The sequence below is a fragment of the Vitis vinifera genome, chromosome 4 (genome assembly GCF_030704535.1).
Source record: "Vitis vinifera cultivar Pinot Noir 40024 chromosome 4, ASM3070453v1".
In the NCBI taxonomy this organism is placed as follows: domain Eukaryota; kingdom Viridiplantae; phylum Streptophyta; class Magnoliopsida; order Vitales; family Vitaceae; genus Vitis; species Vitis vinifera.
Genome location: NC_081808.1, coordinates 20589735 through 20608519, shown reverse-complemented (window position 1 = coordinate 20608519; position 18785 = coordinate 20589735). Strand labels below are relative to the sequence as shown.

The 18785-nt window shown below is 35.7% G+C and overlaps 3 protein-coding genes across 4 annotated transcripts; 2 read left to right on the top strand and 1 right to left on the bottom strand.

Annotated features, from left to right (window-relative positions):
• The first annotated feature begins 264 nt into the window (after positions 1–264).
• LOC100260813 (probable ubiquitin-conjugating enzyme E2 16) lies at positions 265–8208 on the top strand. The gene is made up of 6 exons (XM_002274897.4): positions 265–595; positions 760–863; positions 1263–1365; positions 1480–1543; positions 7442–7530; positions 7834–8208. The coding sequence occupies exons 1-6, from the start codon at positions 566–568 to the stop codon at positions 7927–7929; spliced, it is 486 nt and encodes a 161-aa protein (XP_002274933.1). The 5' UTR covers positions 265–565; the 3' UTR covers positions 7930–8208.
• Positions 8209–8338: 130 nt separating this feature from the next.
• Positions 8339–10346, top strand: LOC100255741 (uncharacterized). The gene is made up of 4 exons (XM_010650793.3): positions 8339–9243; positions 9330–9509; positions 9586–9827; positions 9959–10346. The coding sequence occupies exons 1-4, from the start codon at positions 8959–8961 to the stop codon at positions 10206–10208; spliced, it is 957 nt and encodes a 318-aa protein (XP_010649095.1). The 5' UTR covers positions 8339–8958; the 3' UTR covers positions 10209–10346.
• Positions 10347–10897: 551 nt separating this feature from the next.
• Positions 10898–18205, bottom strand: LOC100248832 (folate transporter 1, chloroplastic). 2 transcript variants are annotated; one of them, XM_010650792.3, is made up of 11 exons: positions 17841–18205; positions 17652–17728; positions 17138–17214; positions 15972–16065; positions 15257–15350; positions 14755–14828; positions 13411–13524; positions 12442–12513; positions 12272–12292; positions 11976–12043; positions 10898–11460 (listed from the first exon to the last, which is right to left on the bottom strand). In XM_010650792.3, exons 1-11 carry the CDS (start codon positions 17956–17958, stop codon positions 11328–11330), a joined length of 942 nt encoding a protein of 313 aa, XP_010649094.1. In that variant the 5' UTR covers positions 17959–18205; the 3' UTR covers positions 10898–11327. The 2 variants fall into 2 exon arrangements, with proteins under 2 accessions (XP_010649094.1, XP_002268046.1); XM_002268010.4 differs by having other exon boundaries at positions 13411–13521; positions 17841–18204.
• Between the last annotated feature and the right edge of the window lie 580 nt (positions 18206–18785).

The following is an 18785-nucleotide window of genomic DNA, read 5'->3' as shown; positions in this document are numbered from 1 at the left end:
GGTTTAGTTAATATTGGAAAATGTAGAAAAATGTGGGCATAATTTTTGAAAATCCATTAAGATTTAGATTAGTGAAGTGAAAAGTTTTGGCAAATGGGTCATCAAAATATACGTTGATATTGATATTGGCAGATGTGTTAATAATTTCTAAGAGAGAAAATTTTAAAGACTTGGCAGGTATTTTAATAATTTCCATAGTTTAATCATTGTAATATGAATAAAGGATTCCATATTTTGCGCCATATCTGTAAATGACTTCGACTTTGGAAGATAATAGTGGAAATAACGGATAACGTTATTACTATAAAATAATTTATTATTTAAAAAAAAATTAAATTATTATTATTATTATTAAGAGGAACAAAGGCAGGGAAGATTAGGGGTGGGAAATGGGAATTGCAATTAAACGATGCCGTTTAGGGCAATGCCTTGTCCTAGTGAAAAGATGCCTTTGTCAAAATGAGCTCCATAAATAAATCAGATATAAAGTGAGGACGGGAACAAAGCGACGCCGGCTCCTTTTTTGTCTCCGTCGTCAGCCACCACCGTAGCCATTGAAGCAAGCATGACCAGCTCCTCCGCCACCTCTCGCAAGGTCTGTTCCTCTCTCCTGATGTCTAGCCCTAATTTTTGTCATGTCTTTGTGATTTGTGGTGTTTTCTAGGAAATTTTGCTCTGGTGATTTTCAGGCACTTGGCAAGATTGCTTGCAAATTGATTTTTCTCATCTGGTTGTATTGTGATTTGTGGTGTTTTCAAGGCACTTAGCAAAATCGCTTGCAATCGGCTCCAGAAAGAGCTTGTTGAGTGGCAGGTCAATCCACCCGCCGGTTTCAAACACAAAGTCACCGACAATCTTCAAAGGTCTTTTCTTTTTAGATCAATTATCTTTTTACCTCCGTTTGGTTTCTGGGAGAAACGTGGAAAACGGACGAAGAAAAAAAAGACATGATCTAAATTTTGTATCTTTTTATTTACTCTTTTGATTGCTGAGAGAAGTATGGAGGGCAAACAAAAATCAACCTCAATTTTGTATCTTTTTGGCTTCCTAAAAGGGGAGAATTATGTAAAATGTGTATTTTAGCCTCAGATGGTGAAAACTACATGGTTCAAACTTTTCCTGGTAACCGAACAGATGGTTAAGGGAATTCTTTTCCTTGTCCACTTCCTGAAGATTAATAATGTCAATTTTGACCTTTGAGAAATTGGGGTTTGATCTTCATCTTATTCGTCTATTTATTGGGAGTTGGTTTTGATAAAAAGGTGGGTCATAGAAGTGCATGGAGCTCCAGGAACTCTCTACGCTAACGAATCTTACCAGCTTCAGGTTGATTTTCCTGAGCATTACCCCATGGAAGCTCCACAGGTAGCCAAAAACATTATCAAAATTTGCATTTCTTTCTTTTTTTTTTTTTTTTTTGCATGCTTTAAATTTCCATTTGTTTTTATGCTTTCTGACTTGGTTGGTGTCATTGGACAGGTTATTTTTCTGCAGCCGGCTCCTCTGCACCCTCATATTTATAGCAATGGTCATATTTGTCTAGGTAATTTCTATGGCTCTTTGGTTACCTTGTTTTCCTCTGATTATATTTGCTTGGGGAGTTCTGCTCCATTTGTTATTTGGTTCTTGTAATGTTCTTCCTGGAATGGTATCTAGTTTCTGTGAAATGATTCTGCATTTTCCTGTTCGTAGATTTTACCTTTTATGGTTCATAACAGCTTAAAATTTCTCAGTGTTATTAATTTTCAAAAATCATGTAGTTTACAAGCTTAATGTCATCAGTTTGAGCCTTTGAAGATACTTTAATTTGGGTTTCTATTGCACTTTATATTTGCCTTTGAAGGTTCTCTGATTTTAAACCTTTCCTTTTGTCTTTGTCTAGAAAATATGTTAGGGTCTAGCACGGACTTAGCTCAAAATAATTTGTACTTGAGATTGCTGTCTTCATGCAAAATTTTGGGTTTCCAGGCTCCAGCATGATTTATTTTTATTTGCACTTGAGCATATCGATGTCATAAGTCTGGATTGGGCCTCACAGTGGAGTTCCTGCTAGATGCAGTCTACCTTGGCTTTGTGTTGATTGATTAATGTTAAATTTTATGATTACTTTATGCAAATATAATTTATATGTATTTGTATGCATAAATTATTTGTAATTTGTGTTGATTATTTGCTACTTTATACAATGTATATTTATAGGGATGTTGCCCAGGACAAGCTGGCCAAAAGAGTACTACCAAATTCAGTGGTTATCCTTGTTTGTGGCAATTGTTTAAGCCTCTTAAGCTGTGCTAAAGAGTTTAATGTGATCTGATAGCGCAATACATTTTAAGGTTTAGTGACACTGCTAAGTCAAATCCTGACATCTCTAATTTCACACTAGGAACTGTGAGTTGCTTTAGGCTTGAGCTCGTCAGGGCTATACAGAACATTATTGGTTTAGCAACTTAAGTTTATATGTTTCTTGGCAAGGATGGCTCATAGTTTTGAGAGGCACAAGGCACACTTAAGGCGCAAAACAAGGCACATTGTCTGAGGAAAGTGAGATGCACCGTTAAGGCACCTGTGCAGTCTTATGAAGTATTGAAAATTTGGATATGCACATATATAGTCACTGTTGTGCCTATCAAAAAAAAATATATAGTCACTGTTGCATGTTTATAAAACAGATAATTGATTAATATATATTATTCTATTTATATTGTATTACTATTATAATATCATACACACATTGTCAGTGGAACTGTGTACCTTCAGATTTTTAAAAAACATACACAAAATACAGAATACACACACACACACATACACACACAAGTATCAGTTTACAAGTTGCTGAAATACCTAAAAGAATTTTAAAATATTTCTCATTATAGAAAATAAAACCCAAATAAATAAAATTAAAAAAGGAAAGGAAAACGTGTGTGTGTGTGTGTGCACATATATAGTTACTGTTGCATGTTTATAAAACAGATAATTGATTAATATACATTATTCTATTTATATTGTATTACTATTATAATATCATACACACATTGTCAGTGGAACTGTGTATCTTCAGATTTTTTAAAAATATACGCAAAATACAGCATATACACACACACACAAGTATCGGTTTACGAGTTGCTGAAATACCTAAAAGAATTTTACAATATTTCTCATTCTAAAAAATAAAACCCAAATAAATAAAATATAAAAGGAAAGGAAAACATGTGTGTGTGTGTCTAAAAGAATTTTAAAATATTTCTCATTATAAAAAATAAAACCCAAATAAATAAAATATAGAAGGAAAGGAAAACGTGTCTCATTATAAAAAATAAAACCCAAATAAATAAAATATAAAAGGAAAGGAAAACATGTGTGTGTGTGTGCGTGTGCATGTGTGTAGGGGAAATGGAGAAAAAAATGCCAAGGGATTCACTTTTGGAGTCATGGGCACCTAGGGCTATGGAGTCAGCCTGCCAGCTGGGTTTCTTCTTCTTCCTCTTTGCGAGCCCTAGCAAAAGAAAATGGCTCGTTGTGTTTGCACAAACCTGGATGAGCAAAGGTTGGAAGTAGCTGTCGAGTCTGATACAACTCCGCTGAGTCTTATCCACTTCAGTGAGGTGTGCACGAGTCTGATACCTGATTCATCCTTAGGCAGTGACACAACTCTGAATCGGCGTGATTCAATTGTCACGGCCGTGTCCCCAAGACAAATCAGCTGAACCAGTCCTTTCATTGAAACCAGTCTGACTTAGCTTGGGTGACTAGCGGTTGGCTGATGCTGGTGATGACCCGCTTCTTCAATCTTCTGTTCCCCGTCTTTGTTGCTGGTTGACTTTTTCTCTGGATGCCTTGGTTGAAGGTGCTGCCGTGGTAGTCATCTATCTCAAGTCTCCTTTGTATTTAGAAATGGGAATGGTCTCTTTTGCTCTACATTTGGGAAATAGGTGTTTGGGGGCTGGGAAAGTATTATCCAACATTTAAACAACAACGTTTTATTATGTTCCTAAAATGTTAGTCATAATATAAATTAAATATCCATATATAATGAATTAAAATCAGCATGATAGATTGGGTTGTATTCCTAATATGTAACCATTTAGTTATTATATTGATTGAATATTGTCATATGGTGAATTAAAAGTAGCATGGCAAATTGAAAATTTGGAAGAGTTATCAATGTATATATTTCACAAGGAATGGTGCCCTTTATTCAATTTTATTATATGAAATTATAGATATAGTTTCCTATATAATTTTATTTATTAATTTAAATATAATTAATAATTAATAAATATTTTAATTATAAATGTAAATAATATACTCCAAATATTCTAAAATATTATTATTCAATTTTACTCCATAAATTATATATTATGTAATCAATCAATTGATCTATGTGGAATTGACTGTTGAATTGTGTCTCTTTTAGTAAAAATATTATTGTATTTGAAAGAAAAGAGTTTTTAATTTTTAATATTATTATAAATCATTCTAAATGTGTGCCTTGTGACTATTTAAAGAATGTTAGATGTGATAGAAGTTTACTTTATTATTTTTTGGAGTCAAGTATATTTATTTTTCCGATTTTACATTTTTTTTTTACTTGCATGTTATGTATATCTCTTATAACAATCCGAGATGTTAAGATACACCTCAGGACCTCCTGAATCAGTGATAATACTATGACTTTGAACTATGAGGATGAGAACTTCATGAGCTCTTGCATAAGAGAATGGCTAGTTGGGCAAAGTGAGAAATGCCTCGTCATCTTCTTCTTCAAATAGGACTGGATAGGGGTTAAAAGGATCAAATGAAATGGTGTCATTCTACCTCAAGTACGACATCATTCTGCCTTGGGTTTTAAGGAAAGCAGAGACAAAACAACACCATTTTGTTATTTCTTTCCTTCTTTTATTTTATTTTAACTATGGTCAAAAGCAATGTTGTTTCGGCCTGGGTTTTAAAAAAAATTTCAAAACCTTGCCTCCCCCCAGCTTCAGGCAGAAACCTGAGTGCCTTAAGTGATGCCTTATTGAAGGCACCTGGCTCTAGGCAAGGTGTTATGTCAGACATGTGGCACCTTTTATAACTATGGAATGGTACACGGTAAGTTACTGATATGATGTTTTGCTAAGTTATCTCTTAAAGCATCCTGGACATTGTTGCTATTGCATCAGATGAGGAAATGGAGTTATGGGAGGTAATGGGGAGAAGGGATGGCCGGATGAGGTTTGTTGGCATATCATGTCTCATAGGCTCTAAATGATTGGGAATTTTACGGCAATGGAATCTTTGCTAGATTAGTTGTAGTTTCATGTGGATGAATGAGTTCCATTTCCTAGTACCATGATCAAAATGAACTCCTGCTTCCATCATCTCTTCCAAATTGATGTTCCAATATCTTCTTGTCATTTCTCTACACACTTTCTCTTTTTGTTTTTTTTTTCAAAAAAGAGACAAGGTACCCCGAAATAAATAATTGCTCCGATGGAACCTTCTCTTATACCGGAGATTGGCCGTTGATACATGATCCGAGCCATTGATTCTTTTCTATCTGTTTTTATCTTTATTACTATTACCAAATCAAATGCCAGACCAAATACAGATAGTTAAAAGAATGAATCTGCTCTTAGGAATCATTAAATCCCATAAATGATTGTTCTGATGTATCATGGAAATTCTTTGAACTGCAAGAATCAAATAATTCTCTGTGGTGGAACAAAATATCTCTCGTTTCTCTCTCGAATAAATTGTTCTTTTTGGTTTCCATTTCCAAAGGGATGTGATGTAAAATATATCTCTTCTCACCATCCCCAAAGTGTCATCAGAGATGAAATTCCGAATGTCCCTGATGCCGAATAAATGATCAACATTACTATAACTAGAACTCTTAATTTGACTCCAATTATTAATGTTTTTATCCGTATTATTTATAACCCGGTCTTCACTTCCACTGGTATTTTCAATAGGATCAGGACTGTCCGTTGATTTACTTTGCCCACACTTGTATTCTAACTTCTCGTTAGACAACATTGAATTGAACCACCATTTTTCCATAGAGCTTTCTTGCCCCCTATTTACAGAGCAGTATCCTATTTTTAGATGGGAACTGTGTGGACAACTCTCAGTTAAACAAGTTGGAGTTTGGTGACCATCCAAGGTGGAGTTCTTCATGCTTTGGATGGCTTTGTGACAAAATTCTTACTCCAGTCATATTACTAGTAGAAATTGAAGGATAACTAATAGTTGTTGCACGTCTAAGGGAGCACAAGATCTAGTTGATCATCTTATTCTCATTGCTCTGTGGCATGTGACTTTCTGTGTTTTATCTTGTCAGATTTTAGTTTGGCATTTCCCATGTAAATAGAGGATCTTTTGTTAGGACAGTTGACCATTCTAATAATGGACCTGCCTAGTTCTAGAGGGTGGCAGTTTCATGTTGCTTGTGTGTGTATGCATGAAAGGAAGAAGTTGAAGGTTTTTTGCAAAAGTACTTCTTTACTTTGAGATTTTGAGTTCTCCACCGTAGCCTTGAAATACCGTTGTGTCAGCTTCGAGAAATTTGTGAACATCTCTTTTGACCACTTTATTAATTCTGTTTCTTCTTCTGATTTTTATTTTTTCTGGTATAAACTTTTCTTCCCCTCAAAACCACACAACATTCTGTCACTCAAGAGAGTGATTGAGCCCTAGAATTCCAACTAATGGCGATTTGTGAAGGACCTTTGCTTACTGAGTGAAGAATATTTCGAAAATTTTGTGCTTTTTCCTGCCATCGTAAATGTAGTTGTAGATGTCTAGAAGTTCTCCAAACTGCCTAAATTAGGTAAAAAACCTGCTTTAAAACCTTCCATGCCTTGAGGGTGTCCGGCCTATGTAGGAGGGCACATGATGGACCTTCCACTCAGGTGCAACAATCTTCTTCCTGGCATCAGAGAAGCTTTTACATGGAAGCATCTATTGTCATAGTATTATTGAACATGTCTCCCGCAGAAGTTCTTTTCTGCAGAGGGGTAGAGCTGAATTTGATGATTTGGCTTCTCATAGGAGCCACTTTCATCTTATAACAATGCTGTTGCTGTAGCTTGGCAATGATTACCAAAATATGATGCATGTGCTGGTTGATTGCCACAACTTTTTGTGGTATCAAGAGGTGCTATTTTTAAATGGGCCGAGAAGGGAGCAGGCAAATGTGATATGGTCATTGTTTACTTGGGGTGCAGAATCCTGTGGAGGGGCCTATGGTTTAAAATGGAATAAAAGTTGAACACTGGCCAATAACAATATTGATAGACCTGAAACATCACTTCCTTTTCATAGTCTCTTTATGATTTGTTTGGATGGTTCAGTTATACTTTTATGGATCCAAATATGTTAGTTTGATTATGATGTCTAAAACTAACTTATGTACCTTTCAATCTGAAATTTTATATTTATTGACTCATGTGATGTGCAGATATTTTGTATGATTCTTGGTCCCCAGCCATGACAGTTAGTTCTATCTGCATCAGCATTCTCTCCATGCTATCAAGCTCAACTGTGAAGGTTCTTGTCCATCTTTCTTACTAGCACTTTCATATCCTTCTCGGTTCACAATTCAACTTGGTTTTCCTTGTGCTATGATTCAATTCTCTGGGGCAAAGCTTTTATCACACCAGAAATTCAGTGATATTTTCTTTTAGAGAAAAAGAAAAAGTAGTTGAACAGTTGAACTCACCTTTTTTATAAGTGTGAACCAAATAATCTGTGAATATCAGAGAGGCAATGAGTTTTCTTTTTTTTCTTTTTTCTGTTTTATTCTTTAAATGGCAAGGGATTCAGCCTGATGCATTTTGAACTTGTATGCAGCAACGTCCTGAAGATAATGACCGTTATGTGAGGAACTGCAGGAATGGCAGATCCCCCAAGGAGACCAGGTGGTGGTTCCATGACGATAAAGTCTAATTTGCAGAGCATATTTTCCTTCGGTAGTTGTTCAAGAACACAGCTTAGGTGGCTTACTCTTCTTGAGTCTTAAAAAAAACCCTAAAAAAAAAAGGGCATTCTGAAGGACTGGGATTCAGTGCAAACACACAATAGCTCTGGTGTAAATTGGCAATGCCTGGTATTTGTAAAGGAAGAGAACAATTTGTGCTTTTAGCTATGTGTAAGGGAAACAAAACTCACTCAACTCTTTGTGGTTACTTCTGATAAGTGATGCCTGCTACACTGTAAGCTCGTGAACCCTTTTCGTCCTTGTTCTGTTACTCCCATCGTAATTTCTCAACTCCCAACATTTTCGCCCTCTTTGCAAGGACTTGAAATTTCATATCCAAGTTCTTCTGCTCAGTAGAACAGGACATAACACCTCTATATTGCATGTCTCATGATTTGGCCTTGTTTCTTGGTAATTATCTAGTGCAACTTTGCTTTGGGTTTCCCATTTGGTCCCTAAGAATGATCCAAAGGTTCCAGGGAGTCATTGGTTAGGCCTAGATAGCCATTTGCATGACAAACTGTAAACAGAAAGCCTTCTGCGGATCACACTTGATATATAGCAGTTGCCTAGAATTGACATGGGCATCAACTAATAATTTTATACTAACAAAATCACATTCAAAATACAGGATAATTGTCCAGCGTCTCAGATCAATGTAGTCGTTTTTTTTCCAAGTTTCCATTACCATGTATCGTTAATAGAAGGATCATTTTCCCATAAAAGTGATTTTCCTGGGTGTTCCCTAGTAAATAAGAACTTGGATAACCTCCATCCCAAGCAACTCAGAATAAAACTGATTCTTCTTGGTCAAACTTATGAGTTGAATTCCTTATTTTAGACTTATCTGCAATGAAAGTCATGACCAACTTGAATAAAATACAGTAAAACATATAATGACACCTGAACAGAACTTGTCTCCCACAAAGAACAGAAGAAAGCAGGCATAAAGAGTTGAAAGTTTGGGAAAGGGAGAATTGAGAAAGGAGAGAGGAAGCATGAGTGACCAGGTGAGACACCAAAGAATCAAAATCAACGGTATATGGATGCACATAGCTGAGCAGGGGACAGGACCACTTGTACTGCTCCTTCATGGTTTCCCACAATTCTGGTATTCATGGCGTCATCAGATGGGTTGCTTGGCCAACAAAGGTTACCATGTTGTTGCACCTGATATGAGAGGCTACGGTGATACTGATTCTCCTGTTAGTCCTACTTCCTATACTGTTTTTCATCTTGTTGGCGACATCATCGGCCTTATCGACCATTTTGGTGAACAAAAGGTCCTCTACCTCTCTATTCTTTTCTTCTCTCTCTCTCTCTCTCTCTCTCTCTCTTTAAAACTGTTTGGTTTGTGCAATTTGACAAGGTGGTTGTGGTAGGAGCTGACTGGGGAGCTGTAGCTGCATGGCATCTCAGTCTGTTCAGGCCTGATAGAGTTAAGGGTTTGGTATGTCTTTGTGTTCCATTCAAGTCCAGACACCCAGCCAAACCTACTGAATTCTTCACACAAACTTTTGGAGATGGCTTCTATATCACTCAGTTCCAGGTTTCCTTTCTGTCCCTCTCCATACACTCTTGTGATGCATATGCAGTACACTTATATGGGATTGTTCTGTCGATAGGAACCGGGAAGAGCAGAGAGGGCATTTGCAAGATATGATTATCTGGCAGTGATGAAGAAGTTCCTCCTGATCAACAAGACAGATCTACTAATAGCTCCGCCCGGCATGGAGATTATTGATTATCTGGAGACGCCATCTCTGTTACCAACATGGATAACTGAAGAAGAGCTAGGGGTCTATGCGGACAAATTTCAGGAGTCTGGGTTCACCGGTGGTCTCAACTACTATCGTGCTATGGACCTGTAAGCACAATAAGACCTCCACAAACTGACTCTCCCATCCGCTTTTTAAGTTTTTCTTTCAACTTTCAACTGATTTTCTATTGATCAAGGCCTCTACTGTGTTTTTAAATGCATATTGAATCCTACTACAGGAGTTGGGAGCTTCTTGCACCGTGGCAAGGATCAAAAATCACAATTCCATCCAAGTTGATATTTGGTGACAAAGATATTGGTTTTAAAGACGGTGGTACAAAGGAATACATAGAAGGAAATACCTTCAAGACACTTGTTCCCGACCATGAAGTCGTTATTCTTGATGGCCACCATTTCATCCAAGAAGAGAAACCTCAACAGGTCTCTGCTGAAATTCTGTCCTTCCTCGCTAAATTTTCTTGTGATTAGTGAATCTTCCTCGCATTTGAATCTGGTTTGTAATTTTCCTGTTTATCATGTATGATCTTGGACTTACACCGTCATCCATGCGGCTAGTGTCTGTGCTTATTATATAATAATTCAGTCCAATTTTTTTTGCTGTAAAAAGCTTCCATATTGGAACTTGAAAAAGCATATTTCTCGTTTCTCAGTGGAAATCACTAAGGAGAAGTCAGGAGCCCAGTCTCATGTGGCTGTTGAAAGAAATGAAAAGGCAGTTTGGTTAGGGAGGATGTCGATATGGGTGTAATTTTGAGTTTTGGGAAGTGCTGAGAGGTGATGGATAATGGAGGAGCCTATTAACAGAGTGAGTGATGTTGAGGGAGTAGGAAGTGAGATGTAAACCTCTTTTAATGCTGAACACAGAACTTTGGTCCTTCCAAGAGCGGGGAGACTCGGTGCTTGCAAGCTACCACATAACAGAAATCCTCAAATGACTTGAATTTTGATGTCCATGCCAAACATCCATTCCTTCTCGCCTCAAATGAAGAGGGAAAAAAATGTAATTTTCCCATCTAAAGGAAATGACGAGACACCATAAAACTAAAACAAGAATTCCAAAAGTTCCAACATTTCCCCACTTTCATCCTCTAAATATTCTCTCTGGGAGGATGGTGAAACCCATTCTGATGCAATAAAGAGAGAGGAAACCAAGAGGGTTCAAATAATAGCTTTGTTCAGAAACCCAATCAACTTTCCTTGAATATGCAGTAAAAGGTAAAACAAATGACCTCAAGCTGTGATGGCTGCGTTGAATCCATTGAATGAGAGAAATGGAAAACTGAGCCACCAACATAGTTTGTTTGGCTGTTATTGATCCTTTAACCAGTTTCCTCAGTATATGCTGCTATACAATTTCAAAACCTGCTACTTGTGCTTTTGTTACGTCGGTTACTGAAGATTTCCGTGGATAAATTGCATCCTACACCAAATTTGATGTTGCTATTCGTAAAACCGCCCCAAATATGCTAAAACCCTGTATCTTTCCCTCTTCACAACCTCAAAGAATAACAGTCGGCAACCACTACCAAAGAATTAGACCAAAGAGCAAGAGAGACACAGAGAGAGAGAGAGCGGGAGAGACAACTTTCAGTCATTCCTTCTTTTTAGTCTCAGCAGGTTCAGGACATTCTCATACACAACAAATGTTATTGAAGCAGCGGGTAGATTTTTCAGAATGCTTGGAGTTATACCCTTGTAAAAGCCTCGAAAACCTTCAAAACTGCAAAAAAGCCCAGAAAGAAAAGACAAAAAATTAGGGGGAAAGGAGAGTAACATAAAGGTCTAAAAGGAGAAGTGTCTCAACTCCCTAAACAGCAAACCTAGTCTGTCCCATAATTGTAATTCTGAAAACTTGAGATCAATGGCTATTCAATCTCTTTTACCATTTGTGATCAAATAAATCTAATTTTGCAAAGAGAAATGTTTTTTTTTTGAAGAGGTTTCTCTGGTCCTTTGGGATCCCCAAGACTCTTGGGAGCCTTCCTTATCTTTGCCTAGCTTTCTTGCAAACAAAAGAGAATGATCAAAATCATGTAGCTTATAATTTTGTATGCCTGGAGAAACTTGGCTCCTTCATGTACAAAGAGTCCAAGGACAAAACATACAGCCAAAGTTGTCAAGCATGCCCAGCATTTTAAGAAAGAGCACGGAAGTAAGTGACCTAACCCATTTTATCTGTCATTCAATGGCGATATGAAGATGCAGGTTAAATTTCCAGCCAAAATTCATTCTCACCGTGCAGTTTCCTTCACAACATGCCAACTATCCATATATCTTGGAATTCCATCACGATTAGGTCTTTGCTGCAGATGAAAAGAGAAATTACCAAATTTTGACAATAACAAGGAAGATGAGAAGCGACATGCTAATGTTAATCTCAAGGAATAGCTTTAATAGTTGGTGCTGCAGAAATTCAATTATTGTCCTAAACTCCACAAACACCAATAATGTTGCTTGGTTTCTTTCCACCTTGGATTTTGCAAAGATTTGATACAGAGGTAAAAGAATTAAAGTATAGAACATTGTTGTACCTGCAATCGAGCTCGAATAACCTGAAAAGAAAACAAAACCCAACAGCATGAGAAGCAACTATCAGCTAACAGATGACATAAACATATACAAGGCTCCTTTAGATTATTATTATTTTTCTTTTTTTTTTGGGAAGCCACAAATAAGACACTGCCCCAAAAGGAATGCCTACCTGAAATGGGTATGTCATGAGAATGGCAGCAAGTTTAGACGATGCTCCTAGTACAGCATAATCAACTGAATCCTGTGAAAGAAACATTGCATACTCATATAACTAATATATCATTTTGGTTAGGTTTATTCACGAAAGAAAGGCAGAAAAGTGCACTATGACTAAGCAGGAAACTAGACTGGGATCCTGGGATTCAAACTGGGATTCAACACTCTTTGATTTGTGTTAAATAAATGGAATACGAAAAACCAATCAATGGGACTGCATTACATCTATGCCCCCAAAAATTTGATCATTTGTATCAAGGCAAGGACCCTGCCTTCTTATAACTCCTATAGATGCACTTAGAAGGCTACACATCACTGGTCACATATACACATAATTACATACATAAGCCAAGTAATTCACAACAGATGTGAACTAGGATTCAACTGATTTGCATTCAAATTAAATGTATCAAATATGAAACAACCCATCTATGCTACCACTGTAGATTCTGTGTTCCCAGTGATTTGACAACTATTGAGGCAAGGGTCCATCCTCCTATTCATTCTTACTTACAAGCAAGCAGTGTACAAACCAATAGTTTTGTCATCTTTCACTCGTTACTACTCTGTGTTCCAGTGATTTGATCATTTCTATTGAGGCAAGGGCCCATCCTCCTAATCCTTCTTACATACGAGGAAGCAGTGGATAAACCCACACTCTGTCATCTCTTGCATGCTCACAATCTACATTCTACATACTCAGTGATTTGAACACTTTTTATTGAGGCAAGAATCCATCCTTCTAGTCATTCTTACACATGAGAAGAAGTATATAAGCCCACACTTTCTTACATATGAGGAAGTAGTATATAAATCCAGACTTATGTGATCTCAAACACACACAAGCGCACACGCACACCAACACATTCATGTTAGTGATTAGCCTGCTTCTGTGGGATGAGTATTGATTGTAGAGACTTACCAACAATTTAGCATCACTTCCAAGATTCTTGTTACTTTCTTTACACTTAAATTCAACAACAAATTTACGAAGTTCCTCATACACCATGAACTGAACAGCACCATGAGAAACCTGCTGAAGCAACACAAACAACAGAATTCACATAAATGGAAAGCATGCTGAATCCTATCTTAGCTTGCATATCTGACACAGATTCATAACTTAGCACTATAATCTTGATATGTAGGCAAAATTAGAAAATACATAATTGTGACTCTAAATGACAATCGCTCTCTGGTCTGCACTGTCAAGGAATAGTTAGGCTAGATCCACAAGCTCTGGTTATTATTGTCAGCATCCACATGTATTACAATTACTTCATCTTCAAAACTTCTACCATGATATGATAATTGAGATACATGAATAAGAGGCTTGGGATAAAAATCTATGTGGAGCAAGATGGATCCCCCCTGTTATGAGACTAAGGAAACACTGATTTTTAATAAATGATCGGAACACTGAGTTTTAATAAATAATTGTCTTCACACATATATAATCATATCACGGTTAAAAGCTTGTTATTTCTAAAACAAAACGGTAGAGAACAATTCATCCAGTGAAATACCATTTAAATAAGAAGAAAAAAAAATTATTTCTTTTTCTTTTTGATTGGTAATAAGAAAAGAAAGAAAACTAAGGACCTATTTGGCAATGTTTTCAAAAATGGCTTTAGAGGATAGTTTTTAATTGTTTTTAAGAACAAAATTTTATGTACAAGTTCAGATATAAAAAAACAATTTTCTCAACTTATTTTCCATGAAAGTACTGTACATTTATATACAATGCAAAAATTCGCAATATTATTCTTCATATTTTCAATGATTGCTTAGAACACTCCATAGAAAACTAAGAACACCACAAATTTGTTCTAAAAAACAACTTGTCTTCAGAACAATTTTTTTAAAAATTGTTTTTTGTCAAAGTTTTCCAAATGGTGTTTTCCAAGTTAGAAAACCATTTTCTATTCAAAAGAACATAAAACTATTTCAAAAATAGTTTCCAAATAGGCCCTAACGGATTTTTTTTTATGACTAAATCCCTTCATGGCAACAAGGTAGTGAATGATTCAGATGAGAATAGAACTCCAAACAACGAGAAATAAAATTTTGGAAGAAGACTAAAGCTCAACTACAAAGGAAATGGTTGTAGAACAACAAAGTCAAAATGAGAAAAAACTCTATAGAGTAGAATGTACATATTCTAAAATTCAACAAACATCACCACTGCTCAGGAATAAAAAATAAAACTAAACAAAATGGAGAAGTGGAAGAAAAAAAAAAGGATTAAAATATAACAGTAACTTACGAGAAAAAGACTAGGAGCAATCCCTCTATAAAGTGCACTCCATCCTTCCTCTTTAAGTATGGTTCTTAAAGCATCTGATATCACATGAACAAGAAGTGATTGATGAGTAACAATCGAAAGCAATTTAAGGAGACCAAAAAAAAAAAAAAAGAAACAAAATTTGTCCAACCAAAATATTAACGAGATTCAAAATTTGGAGAATTAAAATCAAAAGGAGTAGTAGCAAAACACCATGTTAGAACAAGTATGTTGAGTTGTCCTCAACTGGACATTTCCATTAAAACCAAAAAAATCTCATCTAAAGAAATGAAACGCCCACTAGTAGCCAATGCAATGACCAAATTCTAAGAACCAACATTAAACAAAATTCATGCATCACTAATCTTAGAACATGAAAGAAATATTGATCTTGATTTGACTTCTCATACTAGGAGCCAAAGTTAATGACTCACTAGGAAAATGCATATCTGATTAGCAAGTTAATGTAAGATGTGGAGCAGACCATAAAGCCCAGAGTATGGTCGGGTTTGATGAAGAGGAGTCTCAAGCTGCAGCCTTGTTTTTATAACCCAAATAGGATTAGTGCACAAAGAAACCTGAGAATGCCAAAAAGTTGTATTGTCAATAGGATATTGGGTTGTAACACTCATGAAACCTACTGGAATATTCTTTCTTGAAAATACTCAGAAACTAAAAGGAATGAAAATGATCACAGTTACACCTTAATAACAAAGGTTCTAATAATACCAAACGTTTTGATTGGCACAATACTTCTTGTGACATACTGATGATGCTCCAAGTTAATTATCAATCAAATGCCATCACTTGGTACTCCCTCACAGATAGTCAGGATAAATGACACATCTAAAAAGTTTTTACCACAATTTTGGTTTCTTTTTTCCCTCTTTTATTTTTATTTTTTATACAGTTCTTTTAGATCATAACTTTCATGTGTAAAATCTTTAAGTAAGTTGTGCATTTGATATCCAAATATGACTATGCCCTTTGGCCATGATCTTTAGAGGTGGTCATATTGCACACCTGTGGTTGGGGCCACCAGGCCTGTGGGTATCTGTGCTGAGCACTGATAACAGAGGTAAGGACAACAGGGCAACTTATATGACACTTTTAAGACAACATTATGAAATAGAATCCATCTAAACAGCTGGAACTATGGTATTCTTCCAAATAAGATCATTATAGGCGCAAGTACTGACCAAAGCTCCTGCTTCTGCAGCTGAAGCAAGATGAAGACCAGGGCTTAGCTTCTGTGTCCCATTTTTAGAATACCTTTGTTTGGCTCTCCCATAGCTACAAAAATAATAAGATTTTATTTTCATAAAAGAGCTAATCACGTCATTCGATGTAACAAATATTAACAAAAAAATCCAAGCAAAGCAATGAAAGATAATTGCATCCTAAAAGTAAAATTCTATAACTGTCCTCTAGGCCATGTTTGGTTCCCAGAAAATTTGAGGAAAAATGTGAGGGAAAGAAAAAGTGAACGAAAATAAAAAATATATTTAAAGTCAATAAATTATTTTTATATGCTATTTCAAACTCATTTCATTTATTTTAACTCTTCGATATATAAATTAAATAATTTGAAAATGTATAAATTTCTAATTAATTTTAATTATATCTTATTTTCTTTAGTATCTTTCATAGGACAAACAAACATAAGAAAATCATTTTTCCAAACTTTTTTTTTTTCTTTCCTTATACTTTCTAGGAACCAAACATAACCCTAATGATATGCAAGAGAATAAATATGAAAAGGAAAAAAAAAGACATTTATGTCACCATGACACATTATAATCAACATATCATTTATGTAACATTCATAGAATCACAATTTGAAGAATACTGAAAACCATATTTGATCCCCACCTTTATCAGTGATGTCATATATAATAATCATAATACTCATAGTACTTGACACTTCCCTCCACCAAACAAAAGACAAAACAACTTTAAGGGCACTTTTGAAGTGTTGGAACAGGAAATGGGAATGGAAAATCCATTTCATTTCCATTCTTTATGATGTTTAAATTACTTATCAGAAATGGGAATATGAATTAAAGCTCATTCTTGTATAAACCAAAACCATATTATCAGGATTTTGATTCCTCTCTTTTATATGACATCATGATTCACTTTCGTTCCTATTTCCATTCTCATTCCTGTTACCCACACCAAATATACCATAAAAGAGAATAAGAGTAACGGAGAGGAACAACATTACCCATGGATTAACTGAAATTTCAAAGCCAGTGTGCATTCTGCACATAATTGAAACTCTAGCACTAGTTTGTAAAATTAAGGAAAACATATTGAAGGGCAGTAATAACTGAATGCACAAACTTCTTAAATTAACACTTACAAGAAAAAATATAGACCCCATGACACAGTTGAACCTAGAACTGCAGGATAGAAGCCAGCATAAAGCCCTCTCAATCCCTGAAACAAGGAATGATGTGGTTGCTAGCAACATTCTCTCATGGACACGAGATATACAACACAAAAATGCCTAGAGAAAAAAAGAAAGAATTTTCTTAGAATGGTAAATGAATGTACTTTTTCTCCTCTGCAATAGTCATGATCTATAGAATAGTGAAATTCTCTTTTATTTCCATTCCTTATATCTTATGCTGTGTGAAATTTTAGAATTAATTAAAAGAGGAAGAAAGAATCACTCTATTCAAGAATTTGATCAGGTATAGTTCCTGTATAGTTTGATAATCACAAGGTAAAATGAATTCACAGAAATGGCTATTGCAAAGCACCACACTTCAATAAACGTAGCTATATAGCAAAGAAAGAGAAAAATGAACATGGTTTTGCGCTACAAAGGGGAAAAAAAAACCCTAGAATCAGAAAATAGAAGTAGACCAAACCTCCAGCCGAGTGATCGTGAAGATAGCGTGTGCAGTGTTCTTGTAGGTTGGAAGATTAGTCAATCGGCCATCGTTTACTGTTCAAATCAATTCAAAGCCAATATGAACATCGACCATTATGCATCTCCATATCGAAAAGGAAAATGTAAAAGATAAAGAGAGTCAATATATAAAAAGACAAATGGATGCCTGCAAATCTAGTACGGACGACATCCAGAGGGTGCATAGCAGCGACGGTCGCAAATCCGGCGATGGCGCCGGCGGTGGCATTCTCCCATTCCCACTTCCTTCTATCCAACGCCGACATTTGATTCTGTTGGGCCGGAAGACGCGCTGGGCAATTGCTTGCAGAGTAGCTCTCAAGGTTCTAAAAGAAAACGGTGTCGTTTTGCAGGATCCAAAAACAGTGATGTGGCGCGAATTTTCCCAATTCACTGTTGAGCTTTTCGCACGAGATGCAGAAATCAGAATTTAAAAGAAACATAAGAGGACCCTTCGTCTCCGCCAAAGAAACATAGGTGTCGTTTAAACTCTAAACCCTAAACTAATCGACCAAATCAAGATTGCAATAATTCAGCCTAATTAAATATCATCCAAGTCAATTTGTCGACCTCTTCTTCAATTTAGGCTATTTTTTATATCATTGCAAATTCCCGTAATTCCTCGCATTTTTCTAAGTAGCCCATTCATATGACATTTCTATAGGACATAAGCGCATTGTGGCTCCGAATTTTTATAAATAAGTTATAAAAATTTATAATATTTTATTTATTTATAAAATATATTTATTTTTAATGTAATTAAAATCTTTAAAATTTAATTAAAAACCTAAAAAAATAAACTAAGTGGGGGCATATATATATGAATAAATCACACCTAAATAGCCCATTTTATTTTTTTATTAAGATGGAAATAAAATTACTTTATATATATGGGATGGGGCAAACCTATTTTGGGTACGACTCGTTCTTTTTAATTTTCTTATAAAAACGGGATGAGAATTAATTTATATAAACATGATGGGATTAGGATAGGAGCTACCCATCCCAAATCCACCCTATTGTGTTCCCTACTTCCAAAGCACTTAAGCCCCATCTTCTCATCTCTGCAACAAATACTAATCTATTAAAAATC